General features: G+C 46.1%; 1 protein-coding gene across 6 annotated transcripts in view; it reads left to right on the forward strand.

The window, feature by feature from the left end:
- The window catches only part of LOC134341308 (N-acetyllactosaminide beta-1,3-N-acetylglucosaminyltransferase 3-like), a 74654-nt gene extending 53579 nt beyond the window's left edge, over positions 1-21075 (forward strand). For all 6 annotated transcript variants that reach the window (XM_063039187.1, XM_063039190.1, XM_063039186.1 and 3 more), the window contains one exon: positions 19333-21075. In XM_063039187.1, coding sequence (XP_062895257.1) covers positions 19340-20506 — 1167 coding nt within the window. In that variant the 5' untranslated portion in view covers positions 19333-19339 and the 3' untranslated portion in view covers positions 20507-21075. The remainder of the gene's footprint in view (positions 1-19332) is intronic.
- The last annotated feature ends 2992 nt before the right edge of the window (positions 21076-24067 follow it).

Below are 24067 nucleotides of genomic sequence, written 5' to 3' on the forward strand. Positions count from 1 at the left end.
ACCTCAGTCTCCTCAGGAAATAGAGACGGCTCTGTCCCTTCTTGTAGACAGCCTCAGTGTTCTTTGACCAGTCCAGTTTATTGTCAATTCGTATCCCCAAGTATTTGTAATCCTCCACCATGTCCACACTGACCCCCTGGATGGAAACAGGGGTCACCGGTACCTTAGCTCTCCTCAGGTCTACCACCAGCTCCTTAGTCTTTTTCACATTAAGCTGCAAATAATTCTGCTCACACCATGTGACAAAGTTTCCTATCGTAGCCCTGTACTCAGCCTCATCTCCCTCGCTGATGCTATTTGCTCCCTTGCTATTTAACAGGATCGGTCTGAGTCAGCATGGATTTACGAAGGAGAAATCATGCTTGACTAATCTTCTGGAGTTATTTGAGGATGTAACTATGAAAATGGACAAGGGAGAGCCAATAGATGTAGTGTACCTGGACTTTCAGAAAGCCTTTGATAAGGTCCCACATAGGAGATTAGTGGGCAAAATTAGAGCACATGGTATTGGGGTAGGGTACTGACATGGATAGAAAATTGGTTGACAGACAGGAAACAAAGAGTAGGGATTAACGGGTCCCTTTCAGAATGGCAGGCCGTGACCAGTGGGGTACCGGAAGGCTCGGTGCTGGGACCACAGCTATTTACAATATACATTAATGATTTAGATGAAGGGATTAAAAGTAACATTAGCAAATTTGCAGATGACATAAAGCAGGGTGGCAGTGTGAAATGTGAGGAGGATGTTATGAGAATGCAGGGTGACTTGGACAGGCTGGGTGAGTGGGCAGATGCATGGCAGATGCAGCTTAATGTGGATAAATGTGAGGTTATCCACTTTGGGGGTAAGAACAGGAAGGCAGATTATTTTCTAAATGGAGTCAAGTTAGGAAAAGGGGAAGTACAACGAGACCTAAGTGTTCCTGTACGTCAGTCACTGAAAGCAAGCATGCAGGTACAGCAGGCACTGAAGAAAATTAATGGCATGCTGGCCTTCATAACAAGAGGAATTGAGTATAGGAGCAAAGAGGTCCTTCTGCAGCTGTACAGGGCTCTGGTGAGACCACACCTGGCGTATTGTGTGCAGTTTTGGTCTCCAAATTTGAGGAAGGGCACTCTTGCTATTGAGGGAGTAATAGACAATAGGTGCAGGAGTAGGCAATTCGGCCCTTCGAGCCAGCACCACCATTCACTGTGATCATAGCTGATCATCCACAATCAATATCCAGTTTCTGCCTTATCCCCACTACCTTTGATTCCACTATCTTTAAGAGCTCTATCCATCTCTTTCTTGAAAGCATCCAGAGACTTGGCCTCCACAGCCTTCTGGGGCAGAGCATTCCACATATCCACCACTCTCTGGGTGAAAAAGTTTGTCCTCAACTCCGTTCTAAGTGCCCTACCCCTTATTCTTAAACTGTGGCCTGTGGTTCTGGACTCACCCTTCAGCGGGAACATGCTTACTGCCTCCAGCGTGTCCAATCCTTTAATAATCTTATATGTTTCAATAAAATCCCCTCTCAGCCTTCTAAATTCCAGAGTATACAAGCCCAGTCGCTCCAATCTTTCGATATATGACAGTCCCACCATCCCGGGAATTAACCTTGTGAACCTACGCTACAATAGCAAGAATGCCCTTCCTCAAATTTGAAGACCAAAACTGCATACAGTACTCCAGGTGTGGTCTCACCAGGGCCCTGTACAGCTGTAGAAGGACCTCCTTGCTCTTGTACTCAATTCCTCTTGTTATGAAGGCCAGCATGCCATTAGCTTTCTTCACAGCACGCTGTACTTGCATGCTTGCTTTCAGTGACTGATGTACAAGAACACCGAGATCTCGTTGTACTTCCCCTTTTCCTAACTTGACTCCATTTAGATAATAATCTGCCTTCCTGTTCTTACCACCAAAGTGGATAACCTCACATTTATCCACATTAAACTGCATCTGCCATGCATCTGCCCAGTCTCCCAGCCTGTCCAAGTCACCCTGCATTCTCATAACATCCTCCTCACATTTCACACTGCCTCCCAGCTTTGTGTCATTGGCAAATTTGCTAATGTTACTTTTAATTCCCTCATCTAAATCATTAATATATATTGTAAACAGCTGCGGTCCCAGCACTGAACCCTGCGGTACTCCACTGGTCACCACCTGCCATTCCGAAAGGGACCTGTTAATCGCTACTCTTTTTTTCTGTCAGCCAGCCAATTTTCAATCCGTGTTAGTACTCTGCTACCAATACCATGTGCCCTAATTTTGCCCACTAATCTCCTATGTGGGACTTTATCAAAAGGCTTTCTGAAAGTCTAGGTACACTACATCCACTGGCTCTCCCTTGTCCATTTTCATAGTTACATCCTCAAAAAATTCCAGAAGATTAGTCAAGCACGATTTCCCCTTCGTAAATCCATGCTGACTCATAGAAACATAGAAAATAGGTGCAGGAGTAGGCCATTCGGCCTTCGAGCCTGCACCGCCATTCAGTATGATCATGGCTGATCATCCAACTCAGAACCCTGTACCAGCCTTCCCCCCCATACCCCCTGATCCCTTTAGCCACAAGGGCCATATCTAACTCCCTCTCAAATATAGCCAATGAACTGGCCTCAACTGTTTCCTGTGGCAGAGAATTCCATAGATTCACCACTCTTTGTGTGAAGAAGTTTTTCCTAATGTCGGTCCTAAAAGGCTTCCCCTTTATCCTCAAACTGTGACCCCTCATTCTGGACTTCCCCAACATCGGGAACAATCTTCCTGCATCTAGCCTGTCCAATCCCTTTAGGATTTAATATGTTTCAATAAGATCCTCCCTCAATGTTCTAAATTCCAACGAGTATAAGCCTCAGACCAGTCCTGTTACTACTATCCAGATATGTCGTAATTTCATCTTTTATAATTGACTCCAGCATCTTTCCCACCACCGACGTCAGGCTAACCGGTCTATAATTCCGTGTTTTCTCTCTTCCTCCCTTCTTGAAGAGAGGGACAACATTAGCCACCCTCCAATCCACAGGAACTGATCCTGAATCTATAGAACTTCGGAAAATGATTACCAATGCATCCATGATTTCTAAAGCCACCTCCTTAAGTACCCTGGGATGCAGACCATCAGGTCCCGGGGACTTATCAGCCTTCAGACCCAACAGCCTATCCAACACCATTTCCTGCCTAATATAAATTTCCTTCAATTCATCCATTACCCTAGGTCTTTTGGCCACTATTACATCTAGGAGATTGTTTGTGTCTTTGCTAGTGAAGACAGATCCAAAGTACCTGTTCAACTCGTCTGCCATTTCCTTGTTCCCCATAATAAATTCACTTGCTTCTATCTTCAAGGGCCCAATTTTGGTCTTAACTATTTTTTTCCTTCTCACATACCTAAAGAAGCTTTTACTATCCTCCTTTATATTCTTGGCTAGTTTACCTTCGTACCTCATTTTTTCTCCGCGTATTGCCTTTTTAGTTAACCTTCTGTTGCTCTTTAAAAGTTTCCCAATCCTCCGGCTTCCCACTCGTCTTTACTATGTTATACTTCTTCTCTTTTATTTTCATGCTGTCCATTACTTCCCTTGTCAGCCACGGCCTCCCCTTACTCCCCTTAGGATCTTTCTTCCTCTTTGGAACGAACTGATCCTGCACCTTCCGCATTATTCCCAGAAACACTTGCCATTGCTGTTCCACTGTCATCCCTGCTAGGGTATTGTTGCATTGAACTTTGGCCAGCTCCTCCCTCATAGCACCATAGTTCCCTTTATTCAACTGTAATACTGACACTTCTGAGTTTCCCTTCTCCCTCTCAAATTGTAGATTAAAACTTATCATATTATGGTCACTACCTCCTAATGGCTCCTTTACCTCGAGGTCCCTAATCAAATCCAGTTCATTGCACAACACTAAATCTAGAATTGCGTTCTCTCTGGTAGGCTCCAGTACAAGCTGTTCTAAGAATCCATCTTGGAGGGACTCCACAAACTCCCTTTCTTGGGATCCAGTACCAACCTGATTCCTCCAGTCTACCTGCATGTTGAAATCTCCCATAACAACTGTAGCATTACCTTTGCGACATGCCAACTTTAACTCTTGTTTCAACTTACACCCTGCATCCAGACTACTGTTCGGGGGCCTGTAGATAACTCCCATTAGGGTCTTTCTACCTTTAGAATTTCTCAGTTCTATCCATACTGACTCTACGTCTCCTGATTCTATGTACCCCCTCGCAAGGGACTGAATATCATTCCTCACCAACAGAGCCACCCCATCCCCTGTGCCCATCAGTCTGTCCTTTCGATAGGACGTATACCCTTGAATATTCATTTCCCAGGCCCTGTCCACGTGAAGCCATGTCTCTGTGATTCCCACAACATCATACTTACCAATTTCCAACTGAGCCTCAAGCTCATCCACTTTATTTCTTATACTCCGTGCATTCATATACAATACTTTTAATTCATTACTCCCCTCATCTCCCATATCAATTCCTATTTCACTTGGCCATACTGTACGATCCCTTCTCGAGCTTTCTGCTCTGTTGATTCTGCTTTCTTTCTTAACTTTTCTTATTCTCACTTTCCCTTTATCTCCATCCCTATATTTCCAGTTCATCCCCTCCCCCCCAACTACTTAGCTTAAACACACCCGTGTTGCAGAGGCAAACCTGCCTGCCAGAATGCTGGTGCCCGCTTATTAAGGTGCAACCCGTCCCTTTTGTACAATTCATCCTTACCCCGAAACATACCCCAATGGTCCAAGAATGTAAATCCTTGCTTCCTGCATCAGTTCCTGCAGCGTAGGTTCACAAGGTTAATTCCCGGGATGGCGGGACTGTCATATGTTGAACGATTGGAGCAACTGGGCTTGTATACGCTGGAATTTAGAAGGATGAGGGGGGATCTGATTGAAACATACAAGATTATTAAGGGATTGGACACGTTGGAGGCAGGAAGCATGTTCCGGCTGATGGGTGAGTCCAGAACCAGAGGCCACAGTTTAAGAATAAGGGGTAGGCCATTTAGAACGGAGTTGAGGACAAACTTTTTCACCCAGAGAGTGGTGGATGTGTGGAATGCTCTGCTCCAGAAGGCGGTGGAGGCCAAGTCTCTGGATGCTTTCAAGAAAGAGATGGATAGAGCTCTTAAAGATGGCGGAATCAAAGGTTATGGGGAACAGGGAAGAACTGGATACTGATTGTGGATGATCAGCCATGATCACAGTGAATGGCGGTGCTGGCTCAAAGGGCCGAATGGCCTACTTCTGCACCTGTTGTCTATTGTCTATAGACTTGGAAGCATAAATTGGGGATAGATGTACTCGGGAAAATGTACAGCAGAAATGTGGCAAATGTTCAGGGGACATTTGCATGGCATTCTGCATAGGTACATTCCAATGAGACAGGGAAAGGATGGTCGGGAACAGGAACCATGGTGTACAAAGGCTACTGAAAATCCAGTCAAGAAGAAAAGAAAAGCTTAAGGAAGGTTCAAAAAATGAGGTAATGATAGCAATCTAGAAGATTATAAGGCTAGCAGGAAGGAGTTTAAGAATGAAATTAGGAGAGCCAGAAGGGGCCATGAAAAGGCCTTGGCAGACAGGATTAAGGAAAACCCCAAGGCATTCTACAAGTTTGTGAAGAGCAAGAGGATAAGACGTTAGAGAATAGGACCAATCAAGTGTGACAGTGGAAAAGTGTGTATGGAACCGGAGGAGATCACAAAGATACTTAATGAATACTTTGCTTCAGTATTTACTACAGAAAAGGATCTTGACGATTGTAGGGATGACTTACAATGGATTGACAAGATTGAGCATATAGATATGAAGAAAGAGGATGTGCTGGAGCTTTGGGAAAGCAGCAAGTTGGATAAGTCTCCAGGACGGATGAGATGTACCCCAGGCTACTATGGGAGGCAAGAGAGGAGTTTGCTGAGCCTGTGGCAATGATCTTTGCATTATCAATTGGGACGGGAAAGGTTCCGGAGGATTGGAGGGTTGCAGATGTTGTTCTCTTATTCAAGAAAGATTCAAGATTCAAAAAACTTCGTTGTCATTCTAACCGTACATCAGCTCTGCAGGGCAGAATGAGACAGCGTTTCCCAGGAGCAGTGAAATCATAACATAACAAATGCAACACTAAATAATAAACATAACAATAAATAGTAAAACACAACAGCCACATGTCAGTTAAAATCAAGTTATAAGTGTCCAGTGCAAGTTAAAAGTGTCCAAAGCAGAGTCAGGTAGAGCAGCTATTTAGCAGTCTGACTGCCTGTGGGAGGGAGCTGTTTAGTAGCCTTGTGGTTTTAGTTTTGATGCTCCTGTAACGTTTGCCTGACGGCAGAAGAACAAACAATTCATGGAGAGGGTGTGAGGGTCTTTAATGATGTACCGTGTCTTCTGGAGGCATCGACTCTGAAAGAGGTCTTGGACAGAAGGTAGAGAGACCCCAATAACCTTCTCTGCTCCCCTAACCCCCCTCTGCAAGGCTTTTTTGTCGACAGCACTGCAGCTGGAGTACCAGGTTGTGATGCAAGAGGTCAGCACACTCTCAACCACGCCTCTGTAGAATGTAGTTAAGATGTTAGTGGGGAGTGATGCTTGTTTAAGCTTCCTCAGAAAGTGCAATCTCTGCTTTGCCCATTTCACAATCCCAGTGGTGTTCCTGGACCAGATGAGATTGTCCAAGATCTGTACCCCAAGGAACTTGATGTTTTCCACTGTCTCCACTGTGGAGCCACTGATGCTGAGGGGTGTGTGCTCATGCTAAGACCGTCTGAAATTGACGATTATCTCCTTGGTTTTGGTGACATTAAGCATCAAGTTGTTATCACTGCAGCAGCTCTCTAGGTGTTTGACCTCCTCCCTGTACATTGTTTCATCATTTTCAAGGGAGTAGAGATAGCCCAGAAAATTATCGACCAGTGAGTCTTACTTCAGTATTTGGTAAGTTGATGGAAAAGATCCTGAGAGGCAAGATTTATGAACATTTGGAGAGGCAGCATGGCTTTGTCAAAGGTAGATTGTGCCTTGCGAGCCTGATAGAATTTTTTGAGGATGTGACTAAACACATTGATGAAGGTAGAAGAGTAGATGTAGTGTATATGGATTTCAGCAAGGCATTTGATAAGGTACCCCATGAAATACTTATTGAGAAAGTAAGGAGGCATGAGATACAAGGGGACCTTGCTTTGTGGATCCAGAATTGGCTTGCTCACAAGAGGCAAAGGGTCATTGTAGATGGGTCATATTCTGCTTGGAGGTCAGTGACCAGTGGTGTGCCTCAGGGATCTGTTCTGGGACCCCTTCACTTCATGATTTTTATAAATGACTCGGATGAGGAAGTGGAGGGCTGGGTTAGTAAATCTGATGACACAAAGGTTGGGGGTGTTGTGGATAGTGTAGAGGGCTGTCAGAGATGACAGTGGGACATTGATAGGATGCAAAACTGGGCTGAGAAGTGTCAGATGGAGTTCAACCCAGATAAGTGTGAGGTGGTTCATTTTGGTAGGTCAAATATGATGACAGAATATAGTTTTAATGGTAAGACTTGGCAGTGTGGAGGATCAGAGGGAACTTGGGGTCCAAGTCCATAGGACACTCAAAGCTGCTGCGCAGTTTGACTCTGTGGTTAAGAAGGCATACAGTGCATTGGCCTTCATCAATTGCGGGATTGAGTTTAAGAGCCGAGAGGTAATGTTACAGCTACATAGGACCCTGGTCAGACCCCACTTGGAGTACTGTGCTCAGTTCTGGTCATCTCACTGCACGAAGGATGTGGAAACTATAGAAAGGGTGCAGATGAGATTTACAGGGATGTTGCCTGGATAGGGGAGAATGCCTTATGAGAATACTTTATACTTTATTTTCACCAAACAATTGGTACTAGAACGTACAATCATCACAGCGATATTTGATTCTGCGCTTCACACTTCCTGGATTACAAATGTAAGGGGGTTTCGACTTGTATGTTACTGCGGAGGCGAATTAAAATGGCGTCTTTCTTATGCTAATCTGGGGAATGCGGCTTTGTTGTGTTAAACGCTGAGAAAGTTTGCGCTAGCAGCTTGTTTTTTCTTTAGAGTATTTTAAGTAAGTGCTATTAACCAATTGGGATAGTTGTTATGGTTTTGGTGTATTTGAAGATACTGTATGCACGGGGTTTTGGGGCAGAAGGTGGGAGAGAGAGACAGAATGAACCAGGTGCTGTGAGTCTGCTAACGGGGTCGGACCCCGAGCGGGACGTTTGGTGGGGAGACGGAGACGGACTCGTGTGGAGTGTCTGGTCGACCACCGTTGTTGGTCCCAGGTGGCCGGTCGAGGTGGTCCGAGGGGGTCGCAGGGTGAAGAAGAAGGTCCTTGAGCTCCAACGGTTTTTGTGCACGAAGAGATTGAACTTTGATAAGTGTGGCGCCTTTTATTTTCCTTTTTATATTTTATTCTCTTTTAATTATATAGTTCCGGTAATATCTATAAACTGTAAATCATTTAATTGCATCTGGTGTATTGTCTGTTGTTTGGGCGGGGTGGGGTACCTCACACAGCATCCACACAAACGAATTACCCAGTTTGCCGGGACCGAGGCTGTTTCCCTAGACGACAGCAAGCCGAGCGACCCTGAGGGTGGCCGGGCGGGGCTACATTGTGGGGGCTTTGTCCGAGATTGAGTCTGCTGGTATGCTGTGTGGGTGCCCTGTTTAAATCTGTAATGTGTGTCTCTGTGGGTTATTTGCTGGTGATTGCTGTATGCGTGGTGGGTGAGGTCTTTGTTCGAGTTCGGGCTGGCATTGACGAGTTGCAGGTGGCACTCGGGGCTGTACATGCGGTTGGGAGAGAGAGGAAAGAGTGGTCTGATTTGGAGGTAGAGTCTGCGAATAAATGTTCTAGCTCTGGCAGGCTCCGCCTGGCACTTGGGATAGTGTCCACCCCAAGAGGGGCGGAGGCGTGTGAGACGTGGGTGGAGCGGATCTCTCAGTTGTTAGATGAGTGGCAGGCTCGGTTGAGGGAGAGCGACAGGGATTGGTTGAAAGTTTGAGTAGGCGGGCTGGTGACGGTGTTAGAGCTGTCAGGTTCACTTACACCGTAGTGACAGCTGTCAGTTATTTGAAAGAGGGGGGAAAGTTTTCAGTGTGTCTTCTCTGGCTAGGAGGGCGGCTAAATTGCTTGCAGTGCCAGAGGGATCATTTCAGGGGATCAGTTGTTCAGCTGATCAAAGAGGTGTCAGGAAACTTAGTGGAGGCCCAGTGGGGGAATGGCTTGGGGTCTCTGGGGAAGCACGTTCCCAGCAATGTACCAATGAACTTCTGAAAGGAAAAGACCCTATTCCTGAAGGCTTAGAGGGGCCATGCCCCAGGGTGTCGCTATGGATAGAGGGAAGCGATGCTAAAGCTATCCTCAACCCCGGGGCACAGATCAAGTTGTTGTACAGTTCGTTTTACAACCGGTGTCTGAAGCATTTATCCTTGACAACCGCAAGGGCACCGGAGACTTTGGGTACTAGTGGCAGTAGTTATCCAGAAGACGATGATTGGTTAATGACCCTGGAGGTCATGGAGGCATTTTCTGGGCACCCAGTGTGTCGAGTTGCTTCTGAGGACATGTGTAGCAGCCTTGAGCCAGTACCGAATTTAAACGAGATCCGGCGGTGGTACAGCTTGGGGAAAGTAGCTGAGGGTGAGACCCTCTTTGTAGATGCTCTGAACTACCACAAGGGAGGGGAATTGACCACTGAAGACACCTCAGTGAGAGAGAGGTCGCGGCAACTGGACCCTAGCAGCGTGGAAGGTGAAGGCAGCGTGTGTGTAGATTATGCGATGTGGTTTAATGTGCTGCATCTGAGGGGTGGATGTTGCCAGATCCCGAGGAGTGCGGCTGAAGAGCTGAAGATGGCCTTTACTAGTTCCCTAGGAGTCTTCCGATCCGAAAAGATGCCCAAGGGCATATCCGGAGCCCCTGCATCCTTCCTGCGGGTTATGAGGAAGACCATGGGGAAGTGAAGGTGTGTGGAGTTTGGACGTATGTGGATGACCGCCTAGAGCTTGGATTCGCCTGGGGGGACTATGAGGCGAGGCGAGTGGCTGAGCCCGGGCGACTGAAGCGAAGTGTCAAATGTGGAGGAGTTTTTGGCCAGAGGAGTTTGGTCCAATGTGAGTAAAATGACCCGACATACCAGTTGAACTTCCTGGTGTTGGGACAGACGGTGGTGGACCGGGGGATGGAAACCCAGGTCGTCAATCTGAATGAGACACAGGGAAGAGAGGGGATTTGCACCGCACTGCGGTCATGTACTGATGAATTAATCCAGCGAGAAGAAACAATGACCCGCCTTCGAAGGGATCAGCAGAAACTCAAGACGTCGATTCAGAGCAGTTTGGAAGTCTTGCAAGTTAGGGAAGATCAAGGAACTGTTCTGACTAAGGTCAACAGAAAACCGAGAGCCCAGGGAGGGGAGTTTGACTACAATCCCGAGGAGGTAAACAAATGGAGGACAGATTTCCGAAAAGGGAGGCGGATGCTTGAAAGGAACCTGAAGATGACTATCGCGAGTTTAAATGAAGTGGAAAAACTGAAAGTTGACCTGGAAGACGCCCTCAGGAAGAAACAACCGGAGGCTGAACATTCTTTAACTGCTGCTTTTCAGGTCAGGGAGGAAGAAGCTGGTGGGGTAACTGCGTCCCAGATTGAGATGGCCAGGAACCCTGAGTCAGAACTGCTGAGGCTGTGGCGAGAGTTGAAGGAGTCCCCAAAGAAGCTGACGTCTCGACTGCAGGAGGCTGAAGGGGTAGCCCCGGCTAAATGTTTCAGTTTGGAGAAAGTTAAACAGCAGCTACCGATCGAGGGAATGAGGAAGGATACGGATTCGAAGGATGATGTGCTGCATATGTGGTACATGCTGTCTTTCGCTAACTTCCCCGTGATTGAGGAAGAGACCTTTGGCCCTTCTCCCACTGAGTCAGGTGTAGTGGGGAGGGCTAGCTGTGGGTAGTCTGAGTTACGGCAGGATCAGGAAGGAGGAGAGGCGGGGCCCCGGACACGGGACAGGGGGCTCCGAGCTGTAGTGGTGGCCTGAGTGAGAGAGGAGTTGGCAAGCAGGCCCGAGGTATCCCTAGTAGTGTCTGAGCCTTTTGGGTTTAGGTGAGGGGCTACGGAGGTCTCGGAGGGTTAAGAAGCTCCCAGATAGGTTGGCCTATGTGGCGCCCATGGGACGGGAGTAAGGTCCACTGTTTGGGGAGCACTGTCACTGTGTGTATCTATGTATGTGTGTGTTGTGTGTCTGCAGGACTGGCTGGCGAGTTATTTAGAAGTCATGAGGACATGACTTTATTTGGTGGGGGGAGAGTGTAAGGGGGTTTCGACTTTTATGTTACTGCGGAGGCTAATTAAAATGGCGTCTTTGTTATGCTGATCTGGGGAATGCGGCTTTGTTGTGTTAAACGTTGAGAAAGTTTGCGCTAGCAGCTTGTTTTTTTCTTTAGAGTATGATAAGTAAGTGCTATTAACCAATTGGGATAGTTGTTATGGTTTTGGTGTATTTGAAGATGCTGTATGCACGGGGTTTTGGGGCAGAAGGCTGGAGAGAGAGACAGAGGATGGACGAGGTGCTGTGAGTCCGCTAACAGGGTCGGACCCCGAGCGGGACGTTTGGCAAGGAGACAGAGATGGACTCGTGTGGAGCTTCTGGTCGACCACCATTGTTGGTCCCAGGCGGCCGGTCGAGGTAATCCGAGGGGGTCGCAGGGTGAAGAAGAAGGTCCTTGAGCGCCAATGGTTTTTGTGCACGAAGAGATTGAACTTTGATAAGTGTGGCGCCTTTTATTTTCCTTTTTATATTTTATTCTCTTTTAATTATATCGTTCCGGTAATATCTATAAACTGTAACTCATTTAATTGCATCTGGTGTAATGTCTGTTATTTGGGCGGGGTGGGGTGCCTCACACAGCATCCACACAAATGAATTACCCAGTTTGCCGGGGCCGAGGCTGTTTCCCTAGACGACAGCAAGCCGAGCGACCCTGAGGGTGGCCGGGGGGGCTACACAAATATTAAACATTAAAAATATTAAAAATAGTTAAAATTAGTAAATATTAAAAATTTAAATTATAAATCATAAATAGAAAATAGAAAAATGGGAAGTAAGGTAGTGCAAAAAAACCGAGAGGCAGGTCCGTATATTTGGAGGGTACGGCCCAGATCCGGGTCAGGATCCGTTCAGCAGTCTTATCACAGTTAGAAAGAAGCTGTTCCTAAATCTGGTCGTACGAGTCTTCAAGCTCCTGAGCCTTCTCCCGGAGGGAAGAAGGACGAAAAGTGTGTTGGCTGGGTGGGTCATGTCCTTGATTATCCTGGCAGCACTGCTCCGACAGCGTGCGGTGTAAAGTGAGTCCACGGATGAAAGATTGGTTTGTGTGATGTGCTGCGCCGTGTTCACGATCTTCTGCTACTTCTTCTGGTCTTGGATAGGACAACTTCCATACCAGGTTGTGATGCACCCTAGAAGAATGCTTTCTAAGGTGCATCTATAAAAATTAGTGAGGGTTTTAGGGGACAGGCCAAATTTCTTTAGCTTTCTCAGGAAGTAAAGGTGCTGTTGGGCATTCTTGGCAGTGAACTCTGCTTGGTTGGACCAAGTCAGGTCATTTGTGATATTGACCCCGAGGAACTTAAAGCTTTTGACCTGTTCCACTTGCGCACCACCGATGTAAGTTGGGTCGTGCGGTCCGCTACTCCTTCTGAAGTCAACAATCAATTCCTTCGTCTTGCTGATGTTCAGGGATAGGTTATTGTCTTTGCACCATGCCACCAGGTTCTTAGTTTCCTCTCTGTACTCAAACTCATCATTACCCGAGATACGGCCTACAATTGTTGTGTCATCAGCAAACTTATATATTGAGTTTGATGGAAACTTGGCTACACAATCATGGGTGTACAGTGAGTACAGCAGGGGGCTGAGTACACAGCCTTGTGGGGCACCGGTGCTCAGAGTGATTGTAGAAGAGAGCTTGTCCCCTATTTTTACAGCCTGGGTCCTGTCTGTGAGGAAGTTGAAGATCCAGCTGCAGATCTGAGTGCTAAGGCCCAGGTTCCGGAGCTTAGGAATCAGTTTATTTGGAATAGGTTGAGTGAACTCGGCTTTTTCTCCTTGGTGTGGCAGAGGATAAGAGGTGACCTGATAGAAGTGTGTGAGATGTTGAGAGACTTTGATCGTGTGGATAGTTAGAGGCTTTTTCCCAGGGCTGAGATGGCTAACATGAGAGCGCACAGTTTTAAGGTGCTTGGAAGCAGGTACAGAGTAGATGTCAGGGATAAGTTTTTTACTCAGAGAGTGGTGAGTGCGTGGAATGGGTTGCAGGCAACAGTGATGGATTCGGGTACGTTAGGGACTCCTGGACAGGTACATGGAGCTCAGAAAAATAGAGGACTATGGGTAACCCTAGGTAATTTCTAAAGTAAGTACATGTTCAGCACAGCATGTGGGCTGAAGGGCCTGTATTGTGCTGTAGGTTTTCTATGTTTCTAATCCAATTAAAGGAGAAAAATAAAAAGACCAATACCCGATGCACAAGAGAAAGGGGGGAAATTACACGGATCATGCAAACAATTGAAGTGAATTGAGACCTCAGATCTGAACCCCGGAGCAGCCCAGCGTAGGCCCAAAGCCTCGCTTATCGGTTCAATATATTAACGGACACAGAGCACAGCAGCTGGGGCAGTCTTCATAGCCTCAATGCCAAGGAGAGAGATGTGACCGTCACACAGCAAGCTAAATTGTCTGTCACCTCTGATCCTGACACCCTACCTTTTCAGCCTCTTTGGACTGGCATTTAAATTCACCAAACAACAGAACAGTGAAAGGCTTTGGCTTCCTGGAGAGAGGAATGAAGATCACAGAGGGTGAGCAAAATTTTCTGACACCTGCGATATGGACCAGCGTTTAAATTGTCTGAACAGTGGATCGTACCTCGAACTAGGACCCGCTGCTGCAAGAGCTCAGGGCTTAGACCATGCCACCTAGCGACTTGCTCCGTGCCTAGATTTCACTGCACAGCCTGAAACCTGTCTCAAGCTCTTCAAATCAGTTCAGCACCCAGTGTGATCCAACCTCGCACCCGGGCAAATTGCATGGGCATCAAGTCTCCTCTGCCACTCTTGGCACCCAGAGTGATCCAACTCTGGGTGGTGCCAGTTGTATGGGCATCAAATCTTCTCTGCCCTGATTTCTTCTCTCTAAATAGCTCACTCCATCTGCACTTATTATCTTGGCTCATCCCCCGAACTCGCCTCGCTATCACTTGCCCCCTCAGTGTTTGCGGCAATAATTTAACACAATTTTCCTTAGAAAAGGTGTTTTTCGTGATGTTTATAGTCAAAGATCCTGCCTTTTTAACTACCAGTGAGCTGTCATATGCATTCGGTAGCACCATCTTGTACTCGGTGAGGATTTGCTCCAATATTTCCTGAGCTCTTTGACCAGTATCCATTTAGGAATGTTTTACCCAGGAGCTTTATACTTTTGAAGCAAATTACTGGCCAGTAGATGCTGCAGGATCAGTGTTGGAATCTCTGTTGTTCATTATTCATGTAAGTAATTTAGATGTGATTGTAAGTGGTACAATTAGCAAGTTTGCTGATATTGAAGCAGGTTACAATGAATTACTAAAAGATCTTGATCATTTAGGAAAATGGGCTGAGGAATGGCAAATAGTATTCAGCTTGGATAAATGTGAGGTGATAAACATTCAAATGGTGTAGGACTTGTACAACAAATGGCAAGGCACTGACAAGTGCATAGTTCACTGAAAGGCAGGATGGTGAAAAAAAAACATTTAGCATGCTAGCCTTCATCAATTATGCTGTAGAGTTTAGGGGCGAGACATTATTTGCAGTTACATAAGTTGTTGTTGAGACCACTTTTGGAATATTATCTAGTTTTGGTTATCCTGTTACAGGAAAGACACTGCCAAGCTGGAGAGGGTGCAGAAGAGATTCACGAGGATGCTTTCTGGACTAGAGGGCCTGAGTTACTGAGAGGTTGGCCATTGCTGGACCTTTACTCCTTGGAGAATGAGAGGGGACCTCAGAAGTTTAAAATCATAAGTGTTATTGATAAAGTGGACTGTCATTATTGGAGAGTCGGAGAGTCCAAAGTGAGAAGTCACAGAGAGAAGAGAAGAGGGGAAAAATTGAAAAGAGACCTTGGGGATAACTTCTGTACACAGAGGATAGTCAGTACCCGGAAGAAGCTCCCAGAGGAAGTGGTTGAAGCAGGTACAACTGCAACGTTTAACAGGCATTTGGACAGGTACATGGAAGGGAGAGGCTTGAGAGTTATGGGCCAAACAAGACAACTGGGACTAGCAGGGAAGATGCTGTGGGTTGGTATGGACCAGTTGAGCCGAAGGGCCTATTTAGATTGTATTACTCTAGGATTCCATAATTCTAAAATGACACAAGTTGCATCCCAGTGCAAATAGTTTTTCTCGTACACATCGTTCTGCTATCAGTCACTGGTGTCTTTTCAGGGTTCCTGGCATCCAAGGTTTTACTCATACACATCATGAATCATGCTAACTATCTGCCCTGTTGTGCTATCAGTTACTCATGTTTTCTCTGGGCTCTTGGAGTCCAAGGTTCACTGCTCTTCACAAAGCGTAAATTCCTGCCATAGGTGGTGCATTGCCATTTTCCTTCAATAGATATGGGCTTTCGTTGGCTTCGTTGTCTTGTCACAATTGCTTACTATAGAATATCTGGGTGGATTAGCCTTGCCATTGGGAATAGTTATGCCTTAGTTGCAGCCTTCCATAAAGTGGCATGACCAATGGATAGGAAGGTGGGTGGGCCACGCTAAGTTAACTCAAAAGATGAGCTTTAAATACAATGCTCTGGTTAAAATAGAAGCAGGAAGCCAAGGTCCTTGAGTATTCTTCTCTTTGTTTCTCATATTGTAGGAATACATAGACCAGATTGAAATGGCATGAAAATCAGACGTTTTCAGCAGCTGTAACACATTACCTTCCCTGCACAGCCAAATATTCAGTCACTAATCAATGGTCAATAATAGAACATCTTCCATAATATCAGTAACCTGTGAACTCAAACTGAATGTTGAGCAAGCTAGGGCCTTTCTCTTTGGAGCAAAGGGGGAGGACAGGTGATTTGATAGAGGTGATAAGAGGCATAGATAGAGTGGACAGGCAACAACATTTTCCCAGGGCAGAAATGGCTAATATAATGGGGCATAATTTTAAGGTGATTGGAGAAAAGTATAGGGGATTGTTAGAAGTAATTTTTTTTTATAAGAGAGTGGTGGGTATATGGAATGCACAGCCTGGGTAGTTATATGGGTCAATGCATTAGTGAGCCTGGGTACTGATAAGGGTAGGTACATGAGTGAGCCTGGGTAATGATAAGGGTAGATGCATTAGTGAGCCTGGGTCGTGATATGGGTAGATACATTTGTAGGAAGAGGTGCAGTCGACGTTTCAGGCCGAGACCCTTCATCAGGACTAACTGAAGGAAGAGTGAGTAAGGGATTTGAAAGTAGGAGGGGGAGGGGGAAATCCAAAATGATAGGAGAAGACAGGAGGGGAGGGATGGAGCCAAGAGCTGGACAGGTGATTGGCAAAAGGGGATACGAGAGGATCATGGGACAGGAGGTCCGGAAAGAAAGACAAGGGGGGGGGCGGGACCCAGAGGATGGGCAAGAGGTCTATTCAGAGGTACAGAGGAAGAAAAAGGAGAGTGAGAGGAAGAATGTGTGCATAAAAATAAGTAACAGATGGGGTACGAGGGGGAGGTGGGGCCTTAGCGGAAGTTAGAGAAGTCGATGTTCATGCCATCAGGTTGGAGGCTACCCAGACGGAATATAAGGTGTTGTTCCTCCAACCTGAGTGTGGCTTCATCTTTACAGTCAAGGAGGCCGTGGATAGACACGTCAGAATGGGAATGGGATGTGGAATTAAAATGTGTGGCCACTGGGAGATCCTGCTTTCTCTGGCGGACAGAGCGTAGATGTTCAGCAAAGCGGTCTCCCAGTCTGCGTCGGGTCTTGCCAATATATAAAAGGCCACATCGGGAGCACCGGACGCAGTATATCACCCCAGTCGACTCACAGATGAAGTGTTGCCTCACTTGGAAGGACTGTTTGGGGTCCTGAATGGTGGTAAGGGAGGAAGTGTAAGGGCATATGTAGCACTTGTTCTGCTTACACGGATAAGTGCCAGGAGGGAGATCAGTGGGGAGGGATGGGGGGGACGAATGGACAAGGGAGTTGCGTAGGGAGCGATCCCTGCGGAATGCAGGGGGGGGGGAGGGAAAGATGTGCTTAGTGGTGGGATCCCGTTGGAGGTGGCGGAAGTTACGGAGAATAATATGTTGGACCCAGAGGCTGGTGGGGTGGTAGGTGAGGACCAGGGGAACCCTATTCCTAGTGGGGTGGCGGGAGGATGGAGTGAGAGCAGATGTACGTGAAATGGGGGAGATGCGTTTAAGAGCAGAGTTGATAGTGGAGGAAGGGAAGCCCCTTTCTTTAAAAAAGGAAGACATCTCCCTCGTCCTAGAATAAAAAGCCTCATCCTGAGAGCAGATGCGGCGGAGACGGAGGAATTGCGAGAAGGGGATGGCGTTTTTGCAAGAGACAGAGTGAGAAGAGGAATAGTCCAGATAGCTGTGAGAGTCAGTAGGCTTATAGTAGACATAGGGTTCCCCTGGTCCTCACCTACCACCCCACCAGCCTCTGGGTCCAACATATTATTCTCCGTAACTTTCGCCACCTCCAACGGGATCCCACCACTAAGCACATCTTTCCCTCCCCCCCTCTCTCTGCATTCCACAGGGATCGCTCCCTACGCAACTCCCTTGTCCATTCGTCCCCCCCATCCCTCCCCACTGATCTCCTTCCTGGCACTTATCCGTGTAAGCGGAACAAGTGCTACACATGCCCTTACACTTCCTCCCTTACCACCATTCAGGGCCCCAAACAGTCCTTCCAGGTGAGGCATCACTTCACCTGTGAGTTGACTGGGGTGATATACTGCGTCCGGTGCTCCCGATGTGGCCTTTTATATATTGGCGAGACCCGACGCAGACTGGGAGACTGCTTTGCTGAACATCGACGCTCTGTCCACCAGAGAAAGCAGGATCTCCCAGTGGCCACACATTTTAATTCCACATCCCATTCCCATTCTGACATGTCTATCCACGGCATCCTCTACTGTAAAGATGAAGCCACACTCAGGTTGGAGGAACAACACCTTGTATTCCGTCTGGGTAGCCTCCAACCTGATGGCATGAACATTGACTTCTCTAACTTCTGCTAAGGCTCCACCTCCCCCTCGTACCCCATCTGTTACTTATTTTTATGCACACATTCTTCCTCTCACTCTCCTTTTTCTCCCTCTGTCCCTCTGAATATACCTATTGCCCATCCTCTGGGTCCCCCCCCCTTGTCTTTCTTCCCGGACCTCCTGTCCCATGATCCTCTCGTATCCCCTTTTGCCAATCACCTGTCCAGCTCTTGGCTCCATCCCTCCCCCTCCTGTCTTCTCCTACCATTTTGGATCTCCCCCTCCCCCTCCTACTTTCAAATCCCTTACTCACTCTTCCTTCAGTTAGTCCTGACGAAGGGTCTCGGCCTGAAACGTCGACTGCACCTCTTGCTACAGATGCTGCCTGGCCTGCTGCGTTCACCAGCAACTTTGATGTGTGTTGCTTGAATTTCCAGCATCTGCAGAATTCCTGTTGTTTGAGGGTAGATACATTAGTGAGCCTGCATAATGATAAGGGTAGATGCATTAGTGAGCCTGGGTCGTGATAAGGGTAGATGCATTAGTGAGATTTAAGAGACTTTTAGATAGACACATGGATGGAAAGAAAAATGGAGAGCTATTTGAGAGAGTAGGGATAAATTGATCTTGGAGCAGGTTGAAAGGTTGGTACAACATCATGGGCCAAAATGATTGTATTGTGCTGTACTGCTCTATGTCTGGCCCAGCTCAGTTTGAGCCCCAAGAGGAGTGATGAGAATTGTGAAGAGAGGTGGAATAAAGCCTTTGGAATCATATATCTTTAATGCCCAGAAAGAAACGATGGGATTATCAGTTTAATGACAGAGATGGTATCCTATAGGTAGATTTGTTTTTCTGCTGGGATGGAATGCTTCAGGTCAATTAAACTTTCAACAGTGTGTAGGGCCCTGCCTATTCCTTACCTCGCCACCATTTTGGGGTTAATATTACAAATCATTAGTGAAGCTCATTGCAGTTTAAACTTCTAATTCTTCTCATGAATCATGTAAATGTAAAGTTTTCTTTGAATTAATCCATATTTTTTCTCTACTTCAGGTGAAAGATGAGAAGACATCAGCGATTCTATGAGAAAGTAGTGCTAGGTGTTTTGGTTACTCTGGGATTGTTCTTCATGTTCTGGGATAATGACCAATGTCATAAGACTGATGATGTTGCAGAAACTGTTCACCACAAAGATTTGCCCAAGGCTGCTGATGCAACTAAGTCAGTGCCTAAGCCAAAGTGCCATGCGAACAAGACATTGTTACACCTGTCCTCATTTGATCAACAGAAAGAGCACATAAAAAACTTCTTGATGTATAAACACTGTCGAGAGTTTGACATGATTCAAAATATCCCAGACAAATGCGGTGGTCGAGAAGGATCTCAGAATGTCTTCCTGCTCCTGGTGATCAAATCTGACCCTTTCAACCAGGATCGGCGGGAAATGGTAAGAAAGACCTGGGGCAAAGAACGCAAATTCAATGGGGTCCTCATTAAGAGAGTCTTTATCTCTGGTGTCTCTCCTGACCAAAAAGAAAGGAAGAAATTGAATCAGCTGTTAGCAATGGAAAACAGAGAACACAGAGATGTCCTACAATGGGATTTCTTGGATACCTTTTTCAACCTCACCCTCAAACAATACAAGTTGCTGCAGTGGGTCAGTGAATTTTGCCCCAGTGCCAAATTCATCTTCAATGGAGATGATGATGTCTTTGCCAACACCGATAACATGGTTGATTACTTGTTAGGCGTGAAGGTTCACCAACACTTGTTTGTGGGTCATCTCATTTATGGAGTTGGGCCCATTCGCGAGAAGTGGAGCAAGTATTATGTGCCAGAGCTAGTGACCACCATCAACTCGTACCCACCATACATTGGTGGAGGGGGCATACTTATGTCTTCGTATACAGCTCATATCATTAACCACATAGCCCAAGACCTTGAACTATACCCCATTGATGATGTGTATTTTGGGATGTGTCTAGCCAAGGCTGGACTAGCCCCACACTCCCATAGTGGATTCAGGACAACTGGAGTCAGGGTTCCTTCAATCCAAGATGACTCTTTCAATCCTTGCTATTACCGTGAGTTGCTGCTAGTGCACCGTTTTCGGCCTTTTGAACTGCTATTGATGTGGGATGCAGTGCATGATACTAAGCTGAAATGTGCTCATGTTTCCCAGAAGTCTGCATTCACGAAAAGGACCACGAGTCATGAGAGACTGTAGCAACTGTTGGAATGTAATGCAGTTTGTGCACATATATTCTTTCAATTGTTTATGTAATGTACGAGTAAGAAGGTTAATTCCTAAATTATATTGAAGAGGATACATTAATTCATAGGGTTGGTGCCTTTCTACATTCTACAAATGTTGAAAAGCTGTCAGGTGTCATCACTCAGCCTAATTCTTACTGCATCCATAATGACATTGCAATGTTGACAGGAGCACCACAGTTTAAATAAATTGTAAGGTTACTCCAAGTGAACAGTCCTTGTAGCTTTGCATGCAGATAGGTACAGCATGTTCACTTGGGGTATTTGTATAATAAGCCACCAATAAAATTTTTAGTAACTGTTATATCTGTGCATTTTTCCTTGCCATTTCTTACATGTACCTTGCAAAATATGAAGGAGATAAATCTGTTTCTTGGACAGGAACTGTGAGAACAACTAAGAATCTAGATCTAAAATTGTCTCAAGGTTGGAGGAATAGAAAAACTTAAGATCATCACTTATGTACTCAAATGTCAGCCTGCATTGTGTCTGTGTAACTACGTATCAAATAAAAGCACACACCCAGGAGATGGCTTTAACTGGTGTATTCATATTGCAGAGAGGGAAAGGGATCAATGCGCATGTGCAGACAACAGATCAATATACATACATAGACAGCAGTCCATACGTAGTGCGAAGGGAGTGGCATCAGATTTAGTAGGTGTCTTGTCTAAGACAATGTTCTCGGTTGCCAGTGTTATGTTGCTGTCATTGACATGGTCATCACTGAGACGCAAGTCTGGCAGCTTTGACTAGTGGCCAACCCGGATATCAGAAATTTGGAGAGGAGGGGACTTCAATGAGGTTCATTGTCCAAGGAGCAGCTCACGGCAGTGCAATAGAGCTTTGACCAGTGATCAATCGGCATTTGGGATTGATTAGTAAGAACAAATTAAAGGAAAGCAGGACAAACCCAGTGGCTATCATTTGAGTAGAAACATAGAAAACCTACAGTACTCAGTACTAAAGTACTTAGGAAGCTGAATAGTCTAAGGGTAGATAAATCTCCTGGACCAGATGGAATGCACCCTTAAGTTCTGAAGGAAGTAGCTGTGGAGATTGCAGAGGCATTAGCAATGATCTTTCAAAAGTCGATAGGTTATGGCATTGTTCCGGAGGACTGGAAGATTGCAAATGACACTCCACTATTTAAGAAGGGGGCAAGGAAGCAAAAGGGAAATTATAGACCTGTTAGCTTGACATCGGTGGTTGGGAAGTTGTTAGAGTCGATTGTCAAGGATGAGGTTACAGAGTACCTGGAGGCATATGACAAGATAGGCAGAACTCAGCATGGTTTCCTTAAAGGAAAATCCTGCCTGACAAACCTATTACAATTTTTTGAGGAAATTACAAGTAGGCTAGACAAGGGAGATGCAGTAGATGTTGTATATTTGGATTTTCAGAAGGCCTTTGACAAGGTGCCGCACATGAGGCTGCTAAACAAGATAAGAGCCCATGGAATTACGGGAAAGTTACATATGTGGATAGAGTGTTAGCTGATTAGCAGGAAACAGAGAGTGGGAATAAAGGGATCCCATTCCAGTTGGCTGCCGGTTACCAGTGGTGTTCCACAGGGGTCCATGTTGGGGCCACTTCTTTTTACATTGTACATCAACGATTTGGATTATGGAATAGATGGCTTTGTGGCTAAGTTTGATGATGATACAAAGATAGGTGGAGGGGCCGGTAGTGCTAAGGAAACAGAGTCTGCAGAGAGACTTAGACAGATTGGGAAAATGGGCAAAGAAGTAGCAAATGAAATATAATGTTGGAAAGTGTATGGTAATGCACTTTGGTAGAAGAAATAAACGGGCAGACTATTATTTAAATGGGGAGAGAATTCCAAGTTCTGAGATGCAACGGGACTTGGGAGTCCTCGTGCAGGATACCCTTAAGGTTAACCTCTAGGTTGAGTCGGTAGTGAAGAAGGCGAATGCAATGTTGGCATTCATTTCTGGAGGGATAGAGTATAGGAGCAGGGATGTAATGTTGAGGTTCTATAAGGCACTGGTGAGACCTCACTTGGAGTACTGTGGGCAGTTTTGGTCTTATTTAAGAAAGGATGTGCTGACGTTGGAGAGTGTTCAGAGAAGATTCTCTAAAATGATTCCGGGAATGAGAGGGTTAACATATGAGGAACATTTGACCGCTCTTGGACTGTACTCCTTGGAGTTTAGAAGAACGAGGGGGGACCTCAGAGAAACATTTCGAATGTTGAAAGGCATGGACAGAGTGGATGTGGCAAAGTTGTTTCCCATGATGGGGGAGTCTAGTACGAGAGGGCATGACTTAAGGACTGAAGGGCGCCCATTCAGAACAGAGATGTGAAGAAATTTTTTTAGCCAGAGGGTGGTGAATCTGTGGAATTTGTTGCCACGGGCGGCAGTGGAGGTCAAGTCATTGGGTGTATTTAAGGCAGAGATTGATAGGTATCTGAGTAGCCAGGGCATCAAAGGTAATGGTGAGAAGGCGGGGGAGTGGGACTAAATGGGAGAATGGATCAGCTCATGATAAAATGGTGGAGCAGATTTGATGGGCCGAATGGCCGACTTCTGCTCCTTTGTCTTGTCTTATGGTCTACAATATAGGCCCTTTGGCCCACAAAGCTGTGGCGAACATGTCCCTACCTTAGAACTACCTAGGCTTTACCCATAACCCTCTATTTTTCTAAGCTCCATGTAGCCATCAGGAGTCTCTTAAAAGACCCTACTATTTCCGTCGCCACCGGCAGCCCATTCCACACACTCACCATTCTCTGCATAAAAAAACTTACCCCTGACATCTCCTCTGTACCTGCTTCCAAGCACCTTAAAACTATGCCCTCTCGTGCTAGCCATTTCAGCCCTGGAGAAAAGCCTCTGACTATCCACACAATCAATGCCTCTCATGATCTTGTACACCTCGATCAGGTCACTTCTCATCCTCCATCGCCAAGGAGAAAAAGCCAAGTTCACTCAACCTGTTCTCATAAGGCATCCACCCCAATCCAGGCAACATCCTTGTAAATCTCCTCTGCACCCTTTCCACGTCCTTCTTGTAGTGAGGCAACCTGAATTGAGCACAGTACTCCAAGTGGGGTCTGACCAGGGTCATATATAGCTGCAACATTACCTCTCGGCTCCTAAACTCAATCCCACGATTGATGGAGGCCAACGCACCATATGCCTTCTAGCCACACAGTCAACATGCGCAGCAGCTTTGAGTGTCCCATAGACTCGGACCTCAAGATCCCTCTAATCCTCCACACTGTCAAGAGTTTTACTATTAATACTACATTCTGCCATCATATTTGACCTACCAAAATGAACCACTTCACATTTATCTGGGTTAAACTCCATCTGCCACCTCTCAGCCAAGTTTGGCATCCTATCAATGTCTCGTTGTAACCTCTGACAGCCCTCCACAGTATCCACAATACTCCCAACCTTTGTCAGTAGACAGAGTCAGAGTGGTGATCTTAAGGCTTTAGCTCATCGAGGCTTCAATGAAGAGAGGCTTCACTCAGAGAAAGCAA

This window comes from Mobula hypostoma, assembly GCF_963921235.1.
Source record: "Mobula hypostoma chromosome 24 unlocalized genomic scaffold, sMobHyp1.1 SUPER_24_unloc_1, whole genome shotgun sequence".
In the NCBI taxonomy this organism is placed as follows: Eukaryota; Metazoa; Chordata; class Chondrichthyes; order Myliobatiformes; family Myliobatidae; genus Mobula; species Mobula hypostoma.